The sequence below is a fragment of the Acanthisitta chloris genome, unplaced genomic scaffold (assembly GCF_000695815.1).
Source record: "Acanthisitta chloris isolate BGI_N310 unplaced genomic scaffold, ASM69581v1 scaffold25411, whole genome shotgun sequence".
NCBI classification, from domain to species: domain Eukaryota; kingdom Metazoa; phylum Chordata; class Aves; order Passeriformes; family Acanthisittidae; genus Acanthisitta; species Acanthisitta chloris.
In genome coordinates, this window is record NW_008656991.1 from 29,417 (window position 1) to 41,241 (window position 11,825).

At 40.3% G+C, this 11,825-nt stretch overlaps 1 protein-coding gene across 1 annotated transcript in view; it reads left to right on the forward strand.

Annotated features, from left to right (window-relative positions):
* The window catches only part of NDST3 (N-deacetylase/N-sulfotransferase (heparan glucosaminyl) 3), a 47,945-nt gene that overhangs the window by 22,414 nt on the left and 13,706 nt on the right, over window positions 1–11,825 (forward strand). The window contains exons 4-5 of the mRNA XM_009084557.1: window positions 997–1,182; window positions 3,454–3,582. Coding sequence (XP_009082805.1) covers window positions 997–1,182; window positions 3,454–3,582 — 315 coding nt within the window. The remainder of the gene's footprint in view (window positions 1–996; window positions 1,183–3,453; window positions 3,583–11,825) is intronic.

Genomic DNA, 11,825 nt, shown 5'->3' on the forward strand with positions numbered 1-11,825 from the left:
CTCAGCTGTAAACCAGCAGATTATGGTCTCCCTGGGCACAGCAGGGTCACTGCTGGGGTGTTTGGGTATTACCCAGGAGTGGTACACCCTTCTGGAATTCCAAAAGCTGTGCCAGCCTCAGGGTGAAATTGGGAAAGATGATGAAGATGACCACACAAATACAAACCCTATGAAGAACTCTAGAGCAGAATCCAAAGGCACTCTGCCTAAATGATTGCAGCACAATGACATCTTAGGGACTGTGCATCCTACTAATCAGACCATCAGATGTATACTGTTCCTTTGAGAAGTTACCTGAAACAAAATACATTGAGCGTGAAGAGAAGGTGATAGCAGCAAGGTCAGTATGTAAACAAGATAACTGACAGGAGTCTGCAAAAATAGGAAATGTGCTACAAAAGGGTTTGCTCCACAACATCTGCCTGTTATCCTCAGAATGTTACAAGTGCTTATCTGTTCTCCTTTTCTAAAATGACACTAAAACTGCTAAGCTGATTTTTGAATGTGGTTTTACGTTTTGAGTGGACTAGAGGGGAAATGCAGTGACTCTGTGAAATTCAGCTCCTCATCCAAGTAATTGTGTAGAGACATGAAGTGGAAATCCCACTTCTGTAGTTGTAGCTGCCAAATGCTACCTGTTGTGTTGAATATGTGCCAGTAATCTCTCACTGTATTCTGAGTTTCTGTGCAAATTCCTTGCAGGAACTTGTAAGAGTGCAGCTTTCTGCGCAATGTGGACTGAAGAAATCAACGTAAAATACATTTATATCCCTCTTCCCTACATACTTATATTTATTAAAAAGTCTTTTGTATAAAAATCCTGTGTTTCATCTTCACCATGCTGCCTTCCATCTCCTTCCATCTCCCATATTAGCCTGTTTTGATATCACCATTATTTGCATTTCATTTTCTTGATCTGTCACACAGGATTTGACAAATCCCAAAACATCAATTTCTTAAATTTTTGATAGCAGCTATTGTTCTGTTCTGTTTTAGGAGCATGGTATTCCAACTGATTTGGGCTATGCAGTGGCTCCACACCATTCTGGAGTCTATCCAGTACATGTTCAGCTTTATGATGCCTGGAAAAAAGTCTGGAACATCAGAGTTACCAGCACAGAAGAATACCCACATCTGAAACCTGCAAGGTATAGACGAGGTTTCATCCACAAAAATATCATGGTGAGTTGTATTTATGATGTTCATATTGTACCATTCTATGAACAGTTTATTTTTAAGTGGAAAAGCACAGTATCCTGAAAGTTCACATTGTGAGAAGCACATATTGCTGTGCATAAGTAGCAGGATATATTTGACAGTGTCTTGTTAATTAAAATCAGTCTGTTGCTGATGATGTTAGTGCTGATGAAGGTGGCATGCAGGCACCCCGCTGTCAGCAGTTAACAGGCTGTTAGCTCTTCTAGTCCTACTGTTAATACTGGTTCAGAGATCTCAAGGGAAAAAGTCAACTTTGCATCATTTAGCAGAACCTGATGGGTTAGATTTCTCTCAGGTTTTTAATTTGCATAGTACCATTACCTGCAAAGGAGTGTTGCCAGTTTAAGCCATCTCAGAATCTGGATCTCAGTGCATAAATGCTTGTTTCGTCTATTCAAACTCTGCACAGTTCCCCTCGTTTTGCTTCCTGCCACACAGAAGTGTGACCTGGCCTTGCACCGTGGCCTAACATCTTTCGGGTTCTCATCTTGCCATTAGTGTCTGAGAAGGGTTTCAAAACAGCTTTCCAAAACACTTCATGGCATGTTATCAAGAAACTTCCTTTTGGGGCATGTGGTGGAGCAGTGAATGGGAAGGATCTGGTGTGTGTGCTGTGTTGTCCCTCTGGCTGCAACAAGCACCTTTGGAGGGTCAAGTGCCTTAGCACACTAGTGCCACTTAGCTGAGACCAGAATTGTGGTATTGTTCTCCCATTGCCATGGATACCACTTTTCTGAGCTAAATAGTAATATTTGAAAGTTTTGATCTATTTTTGGATGAAGCAAATTAAAACAATCTCCAGAAATCCAGGAAGGAAACTGACACCAGTACAGGTTTGAGCTACAGTTTGTTGTTCTCCAAGCGATCGCTGCATGTGAAATAATGGGTTTGTGGATGTGCTCAGGGAGTATGAAGCATTTGGGGAAGATGGATTGCTTCCAAATCTCCAAAAATCTCTTTCATAAATTTTTGTGAAAACACACCATTTGAAGACACACAATGAGATTTAGCACAAGGACACTGCGGCCAGAAATATGTTTCCAAGAAGAGTCATATAAAACCACCTGTTTTGGGAGTCACAAGCTTTCAGTTCTCCAGGGCAAATGCATTAATATTTTACATCTGCAGGTTTATAGTAATGAATACATTCAGTAATAAAATTGTTGTGCAAGATTTCCTAGTGCATCTCCCATCCAGTCCAGCTTCATTCCCTGCCTCTGTGAAGAACTGATCTCAGATTTCATTAGTGAAATCCAAAGGGTTTCAAAAAAACACATGCAAGTTTATAGCAAATGTACAATTCCCATACATTTTTTGACAACACAGGACATACAATCTATGGTCACAGTATCCTTTACATTACAACAGAAATGTTGAGAAATGAAACTGCAAGAAATAAAGAGTATCTGCAAAACCACAGGCATTTGTATGCGTTAAAAGTTAATCATCACAATCCCAGTTTAAGAATCATACATAAACATCCATACTCAGCTTCTGATTTCCATAAAGAATAGATATATTTGAAATACTCTCCAGCAAATTATTTTCTGAAGTCAATAGAAAATATTTTTAATTTCTACTGGAAAACCTAACTGCATTTCTTAGTTCTTCCTATTACAAAGATTTGTTCTTGGAATGTGTTTAAAGTACTTTTGTTTAGACTGCTTTGTGTTGCAACTGGTCTTACAAAACTAGCACAGTTGAATGAGAAGCAAATCTTTCTTACAGTGTGATCGTTACTGGCAAAATTCCCTGTGTGTCAGTGTAGAATTATTCTTGGTGGTGATGCCCAGACCAAAAAAAACCAAACCAATTTAACTTTCAAATTCAGTTTAAATTTACAGCAAAGCCATAGTTCAAATCAAAGTGGAACTGATTAATACAGTATAGACTGATCATATTTCAGTTTGTTTCAAATTGTTTTAAGATTTTTGAAATCATTTATGACTAGACTTCAGATACTTGGTTTTAGGGGGAGATGTTACGGACAAAATGAGTGTGAGGAGGTTGCTGAGTTGTTACCTCATGGTTGACCAATATCCAGTTTCAAACAAAACATGAGGAACTGTCAGACTATGATTTCAGTGATAATAATTCAACCAGGTCATTATTGACTTCTGGCCAAGTTGAGATGCCAAGTCTACCCAGTAGTTACCAGTTATATGTTACTTACATGTCATTTATTATCTCATTAAAAGTATAAACTCCTGAATTATTTTTTTTAAATAAATGCAGGTGCTTCCTAGGCAAACCTGTGGCTTATTCACCCACACCATATTCTACAAAGAGTATCCTGGAGGTCCAAAGGAGCTAGACAAAAGTATTCAAGGAGGAGAGTTGTTCTTCACAGTGGTTCTCAATCCAGTAAGTACAGTGTCATTTTGAAATGCTGCTAAAACATTAATTAAGGAGGAGTTGCAGAATGTTTGAAGGCTGATCAACTGAGTCTCCCAGATAGAAATGATTGGTCACAGGGAGCTCTTCTGCTTTTCCAGTTGATTAATTTAAGGTCTGATAGTATGTGTGTTCTGTTACTTGTGCAGAGGTAATCTCTACTTTTGTTTGACAGCAGTTTGTTCGTAGTGCTGCAGTGGCAGCCTTTCTTGTCCTTTCTTTTCTGCATGAAATAATAACCCTAAGACTTAATTTTTAAAAGCATTAAGAACTGATAGTACTTTGAGTATCTCAGGTGAAGTCCATTTTCCTGCTCTGCCAAAGTCACGATCCAGAATGTTGGGAACACTCCTTGTTTTGAGAAAGCTGCAAGCAGTGAATGCTTGTGCTTAAATCAGACTTTTACATTGCCGATTCATAACAGCTTCAAAGAAAACATCCAAGTACATGAACCACACAGTTCAAAGGAAGGATCCAAGCAAATGAACCACATCTGCTTCATCTTTCATTTATCTTTAATGGAAGATAAATGAGTGTGTCAATGAAACTGCAGAATACTGACAGAAGAGAGCAGTACAGTCCTTCTGAGTGCCATGGGATTAGGTCAGTTGCTTCAAAACTTTTAGACCAGCTTTTAGGTGAGCTTTTCATCTGAAGTCCAAACATATTTCCACTCAAATCCTTTGGAATAATAGCCTAAATATTTTTGTGCCATTTTTTAATCTTCCACCATTTAACAGAAGGCCAGAGGGGAAAGGTTTATGTAAGCTACTTCAGCAGTTTATATACAGGTCTATTTTTTGAGCCTTTAATTCTTTCAGTCTGTAGTTTTGGCTGTTTGAGAGCAGCTACTGTGTTTTGTTCTCCTTTTTCATGTTCACAGAGAAGAATTAGGAAATAAAAAATTCTTCTTCAGCACACATGTGGCTTCCGTTTTAGAGGAAGGCAGAAGTCCCAGTCTTAATTTTGATGATATATATCATTTCAGGCACAGCATAAAATCAGGTTTGGGTTGTGAGGGACCTTAAAGATGACCTAGTTCCAACCCCCACATTAATAGAGCTGAGACTTGGAAAATTCCTTGGATGGGGAGGATATTGGTACCATAGCAATGTTTTGGCAACATGTGGATTTTAAGTAAAAATTACTAGATTAGCAAATGAAACTTGGAGGAAGATATAGTAACAGCATTTTGAGTCAGGACAAAATATTTTCCATACTGAAGTGCAGCCAGAACTTAGCCCAAAACTGGTTTAGAGCAGTAGGGAAATGGCAGAATTTAATATTGGTCCTCGAGGCATAAGCCTTTCAATTAAAAGAAATACGAGGTTGGAGGGGAAGACAGGATAAGCGGTGAAACAATGATGATTCTTGGTACTAATTGTGGAAGTTTTATCACGCCTGCCTGACATCCTTGAACGTGAGTACAGTAATGTCTTTTCATATATAACAATTAGGTCTTTGCTTCATGCATTGCTGTGTATGCTCTGTGATCACTCAGTTCTGAAAATCAGGATTTCCCCAGTAAAACACAGGCTAAAAGAATAGAAGTTAACTGCACTATTTGCTAAATATATCTGCAAATTAATATTAGGCCAAAATTTGCCCAAGACAAATTGTTGCAATCCTTTTAAGGAATCACTTTGAAAAGATGATTCATCTGGTTTTAAATATCTGCTTATAAACAGTTTCTAAAGTTCTAAGCATTAGCCTGGCATGTAATCAATTTAAAGATTAGGGTTTGCATCTTTGTGGTTTTTAAGTGTGGCATGTATTTATATCATAATTTGCAAGTCAGAAGTGGGTAAAGATTTAGACATTAAAATGAAAGCTAAGTAGCTTTAGGAGTCTGTCTAATTATGAAGTGGCATTTTGGATGTCTTAAGCTTTCCTGTGTTTTCATTAAAATTGCTGAGATTTCTTAGTGTGAAGCACCCAGCTTTCCAGAGGGTGCAGAAATTCCATTATGAGGCATTTTCTAAACGTGATTTTTCACTGATGCAGAGCTAAGAAGAGGAAACATTACCCAGGAAGCATTACAATGTCAGCTGAACAATGTTCTCAACAATGAGGACTCAAATATTTTGTTTCCTAAAATGGAAAATGTGGGTGTGAATTAAGTGTAAATCTTCACAAATCCCTTAGTTGTATTTAATTTGGATAACTGATATTAAGGGAATATAGTTTTTAAGGTGTAAGGGACCAGGCTGAGACTGAGTACCTTGCACTGAAATTAGCATCCCTCCTAATGAAGCCCAAGATTTCTCTGCAGTTTGGCTATGCAGTGGTAGCTAGTCACACAGGAGGCTCTGCTTCCTTATCATGTGCTTGATCAACCACAATCTGCAGAGTAAACCACAAAACCCACAGGACCATGTGTGCATCCGTGAACGTTTGGCATGAGAACCAGCATTACTGCCCTGTTCCCAGGGCTTTGTGCAGTCCTGCAGGTGTGACCAACATCAGGAAATCCTGCTCTGCGGATGCTCTGTTAGTTATATTTTAAGTGGGAATCAACAGTTGGTTGGTTGTGGCAGCAAATCTGGTGGCTGGCGAGCTGTGTTTGTGTGGCCTGCACTTGTGCCCCCACACTGCTGCGACCTGATGGTGGCTGGGAAGTGATCCTGACAGCTGTGCCCATTGTGTTCATCAGGCATCTCCAGTTTGGAAGTGCCACCGAGCTGAAAAAGAGCCCAAGTAGTAATACAACACACTGTCCACTCTTCCAATGATGTTTTGTATGTCTGTCTTGTGTTAAAGTTCTTGCTGACTGCAGCGGCCCTGGGGCGAGATCATGCTGTATCAGGATCTTGCACAAAGTGTTTTAAAGAAGGAAAAAAAGCAAGCCTCAGCAGCCCTGCATTATTAGTGTACTGACATTATTTCCCCCACATTATCAGCTGGATAATTGACTTACAGGGAGTTGTGTGACTTGCACTAATTTAGCCAGGGAATTCTGTAGCAAAGCCACAAGGAAAACATGCATTGTGGAAGTGTGTAGTGATGAGTATCTTATCCAGTCAGACAGATGTATTATATTATCTCACATTGTTACTATTTTTCCTAGCCCTGTACTGACTCTTCAATGTTTTAGTGAGTATTTTTCCTGATAAAGTTGTTAGAATCTTCAGTGGCTTCAGATTCATCTATCTCTGTCTGCAATATTCAGTGAAGTTCTTGGATTAGCAAAACAAATTTGTGATCAGTGTCTCATAGAATGAAATTGTATCAGTCTCCTAAATATGTCCTGTAACTGGAGAAGAAAGTGAGCCATAAGATTTTGAGCTATGTATAACCATGAGGTAGGTATAGACAGTGCCATCAGCTGTACCATTTCTTCTCAGGTGTGCTGGTAAATCTCTATCAATACTGGCAAGACTCTATCAATCTTTCAGAACTGCTCTGAAAATAATTAGACCTAAACCCCAAGCCAAACTAAACATAGCTGGACTGAACATGCCATTGTAAAAACTATTTGAGTATCCCTTTCTGTCTGCCACTTATGTTTTCATCATCTGCAACTGGGAGCATGCACACGTATTGCTTCTGTATGAAAATATGCCTTTAGTAGTTACTGGTCTGTGCTGTAGCCATTGTTTCTGTAGACACTTGATGTGTAACGTACAATAATATCAGCTAAGTAAGAACTGAGACCAGAATAGTTCAAAAAGCACTGATAAAATAAAGTTTTCATAGACCAAAGTTACAAATGAGCTTCTTTTAGCTTGCACATATGTTGCAATGGATTTCAGTCTCAAAACTTGATTAACTGTGTAACTGAGGCTATCTATTGCAAAATTATTTGTTTGCTAGGTAACAAGTACTGCTCAGTCATTAACAAGAACATGACAAAGCTGACTGTCTTGATGAGTTAAACGCATATTAAGATAACACATACAGACTGTGAGGATGGTGAGACACTGGCACAGGTTGCCCAGGGAGGCTGTGGTTGCCCCAACCCTGGCAGTGCTCACAGCCAGGCTGGATGAAGCCTCGAGCAACCTGCTCTGGTGGGAGGTGTCCCTGCCCAGGGCAGGGAGGGGATGAGAATAAATGATCTGTAAGGTCCATTCCAACCCCTTAACATTCTGTGATTCTACATACACATCAGGGTTACACACCCTTCATCTTTCCAGAGAAAGTAAAAATTGTGACTGGAACAGGACTGTGCTAAGGCCAGCACTGCATATTGCAGCATTTTCTCTAGTGGTGTACGTGTTCTCCCTTGAGGACAGCTACTGTCAGGTGAACACTTGAAAGTCACTCCCCTGTTCTCCCTTGAGGGCAGCTATGGTCAGATGAACACTTGAAAGTCACTCACATGTCACACGGGGCTGGTGAGCCAACAGAGTAAGAGGAGAACATACTGAACAGCTCTTCTCTTCCTTGAGGCTTCATAGGCATGTGTTAGCTTCCTCTGCTGCACAGGCCAGAGGAAAACATGGTCACTGTCCTAGGAAATAAATAACTTGCTTATAGTTAAGCCAATGTACAAAGGCTTTATTATAAACAGCATGTTACATCCCAGTGACAGAAGAGGAAGGATCTGAGCTGTGAGTTTGTATATTTGGATTCAGTGGAACGTACACGATAATAATCTTAACATGAGTATCTGCACATTTTGCACAGCAAAGTCAGTAGCATTTTTCCTGTTTCCCTCTCACTGTCATTCCTCTTAGTGGGGTAATACCTGCGTATGTCCATGTTCCTTATTCTTTAAGGCATTGACACTGTGGAAGCCACAGAGTTGAAAATAATAGACTCATAGAATCAACCGGGTTGGAAAAGACCTCCAAGATCATCAAGTCCAACCCTACTCTGGTTACTAAACCATGGCACTAAGTGGAATGGAGTATATCTCATCTGCTTTCTACCGATTCCTTAGATTTTATTCCTGAAGTTTATGCCAGTTTGTGTATCTGTTTGGTTTAACTTTCAAGTGATCAGATGGAGGGTATATTTTCATGCCAAAATCCAGTTAGTCTAGTAAACCCATTTTTTCTCAATATGAGAACTTGTTTACAGAGATGTGATCTAAACCAGCATTGTATGCTTCTACTTGTCCAGTAGTCAGTGAAAGGTAAAATGCCTCATCATAACTTCGCAGAAGGTACTCGTAACCCAGTCCTCAAATATCCTTTGAACTGTGTAAGATACGGATCAGGAGCTTTGCAATCCTAGGAGATGAATGTTTAAGGCTAACCAACAGTTCATTAAAATCTTCCATACCTTTTCTGCTCCTAAGGAAAACAAACAGAAGAGAATACAGTAATTGCATTACATGAACTTGCATGCACTTCCCTACAAAGTCCTGTGTGTCTGCAGATGGAAAGAAAAGGGAAAATGCCCTGTGGAGAGGAATTTGGTGAAAGCCTTCAAATGGTTGACAGCCCAACAATGAAACTAATGTGTAGCCAGCTGTGTGTTCTCCCTATGGTTACAGCAGCACTGATCAAGAGGGAAGACTGTTAGTGCTTTAGGCCCTTTGTCTGATTGATCTTAAAATAATTGTAATCTTTGTATGCGTTCAGTTCTAAGTATTATTTTCTTCTAATTTTTACCTCTCCCCAGTTGCAGCGAGCAGAGCTGTTATTAAGCTAATTGACTTGCAGCAAGGGAGAAATTATCTCCTTTAGCACTGAAAATGAGAGGATTCGTGTGAGCATCAGCAGAACCTACAGTACCTTAATGTGACCCTGAACAAGATGAATGTCCAGGCTTTGGCTCTGCAAAGGGAAATACAAAAACAAAGGCATTCAGGCTCAAATCTTCCCTTTTTTTCCTGTCCTGCTTAGCACAACCTCATATTTAATTGTACTGAGTATGAGAAACAGGAAAGATTTTGACAGAGTTGTCCCACTTCATGGGTGAGTGAGAAAGGCATCAATTTCATCTCTTCCCTGTCCTCTCACACCCATTTTGGGAGCTCTTGGAAACTCCAGCAATAGTTTGGGGAGTTGCCATGAATTGGGGCAGGGGGGAAGTCAGTTTTGCCTAGCATTTAGGCTGGCTGCAAGATACAAGTATTCCTTGCCTTCCTGTCTGTTCTTCAAAACCCACCCATAAAAGCCAGACAGAGTCTGGTATTTTGTGGGTGGAATAGAAAAAAAATAACAAAAAAACCCTAAATGGACAGGCAGTATGGAAAGGCTGCGGGACAGACAGGATTATCTTTCTCATTAGAATCACTGCATGGAAATTGTGGGCAATAGAAAACTTACCCTTCTATGATCCTTAAAATTCTCAGCTGGAAAGCCCTGTGCCAGTTTACAGGCATCAGTGAAGCAAGTACTGCCAGTTGGGAAACTGAGTCACAAGGGTAATGAACAATTTACAGAGGAAGGCTCAAAAGTTTGTGCCACAGCTGAAAGCAGACTCAGGGTTCCTGACTGTCTGATTAATAATTCAGAACTACACAAAATACATAATTTTGTTTGATCTCATAAATCTTCCCTGGCTCCATCATATTTATAGTGGAGACACTGCTCTGTAAATGGAATTCAGCTCGTTGGCTGTCTCTGTGAGGGGACAGGTCCGTGGCAGCTGTGAAACCAGCAGGACAGCCTGAGAGCTAAAAAAGGGAGTTGCAAGCTGGAATCTCTCTGTGGTGGGATTGAACACAGCTTTTCTGCTCCCATACAGCTCTGAAAGGACTATCTTTCAGCTATTAAAAATACATATTTAAGCACAGACTGAGATCTGATTCGTTAGTCTATCCCTTTGTTAGCCTAATGGAACAAAACCAGCTGTTAGTGAGTCTCTGAATACCTGAAACAAAACCATTCTGAGTAACTTGGAAACAGTATCAGAACTGCAAAGAGTGTGCACAGTGCCAAATTAATTGGAATATAGGCGTTCTGAGAGTTACGTGTACTCTCGTGGCCTGTAAACATTTTCTCAGTAGCTAAAATATCAGCAATACACCAAACTGGTAATGCATCTGGTTCTAGTGCCTAGCTGAGACCACATAATTAATTGTCAGTCGTAATTTAACTTCATTTTGAAGTGTTGTGCATTACTTCATTGAGTTGGGAGGCCTCAATGCTGCCTTTCAACGTTGTTGAACAGATTGGAAGGTGACACAGTGCTGTGACAAAAGTACCTTGATGACAGGTTTAATAGTATGAATTTATTCAAGTTGCCTGCAATAGATCTATATGTGTGCTCCGTATGTAAAAAGTCTCTGTTACCAATTTTTTTCTTATACCGACTTTTCTAGTTCCAGATTTAAAATCCCCAAATAATTAATCTGTATAGCATCGTTAGTGTCCTGCAAGTCTCAGACCTCCCTCCACTTCCCTGATGCTTGACAAGTAGAGTACAGCTGACTTACCCATCTGTATGAGTATCTGAAGAGGAGGTGTGAAGAGGATGGAGCCAGGCTTTGCTTGGTGGTGCTAAGCAACAGGACAAGAAGCAACAGGCAGAAAATGATGCACAGAAAGCTCCTCCTGAATATGAGGAAGAACTTCAGTGTGCAAGTGACTGCGTGCTTGCACAGGTTGCCCAGAGAGGTGTGGATTCTCCCTCACTGGAGATATTCAGGAGCTGTCTGGGTGCAATCCTGTGCTACATGCTCTTGGATGATCCTGCTTGAGCAGGGAGGTTAGACCACATGACCCACTGTGGTCCCTTCCAGCTTGACCTGTTTTGTGATTCTGTGACCTATGAAGAAGGAGTCTCCTCTCTCCTCTGACCCTGCCAGCTTCATGGAGACCCCTTGGCTGCAGGGGGAAGACGCCAGGAGCTGCTTACTCTTGGGAATGAAGGGTAATGTCATTCCTTTGGCAGGCAGGCAGCTCTGGTTTTGTCAGGAAGACAGGAGCTCTAGAAGCTTAGTTGGTGGTGTCCTTGTACATTTTTAATAGGTGCAGCATCCTAGTAATGCTGATTTTGTAGTGATCAATATTTTTTAAAACATCCAGCCAACTAAGTTAAATCCATTGCTAGGAGCTGGGTAACTTGTTGCTTTTTTTTCTTTGTCTGTAAGGTGTTTGTCAAGCACCTAGCTGTTCTTGATCCATAAATTAGATCATGCTGGTTCATCTTTTCCTCATACATGTGATTTAATAGCAGCAACTCAGTCTCAATCCTAGTTTGTTGACCTAGAAGCTATTGCCTCTAATTGGGAAATGTTGCAGTAAGGAAATACGCAGCACAGGATGAGCACTCAAAAAGATAAAAGCTGTTTCTCCTGAGTGCTCCTTCTCATT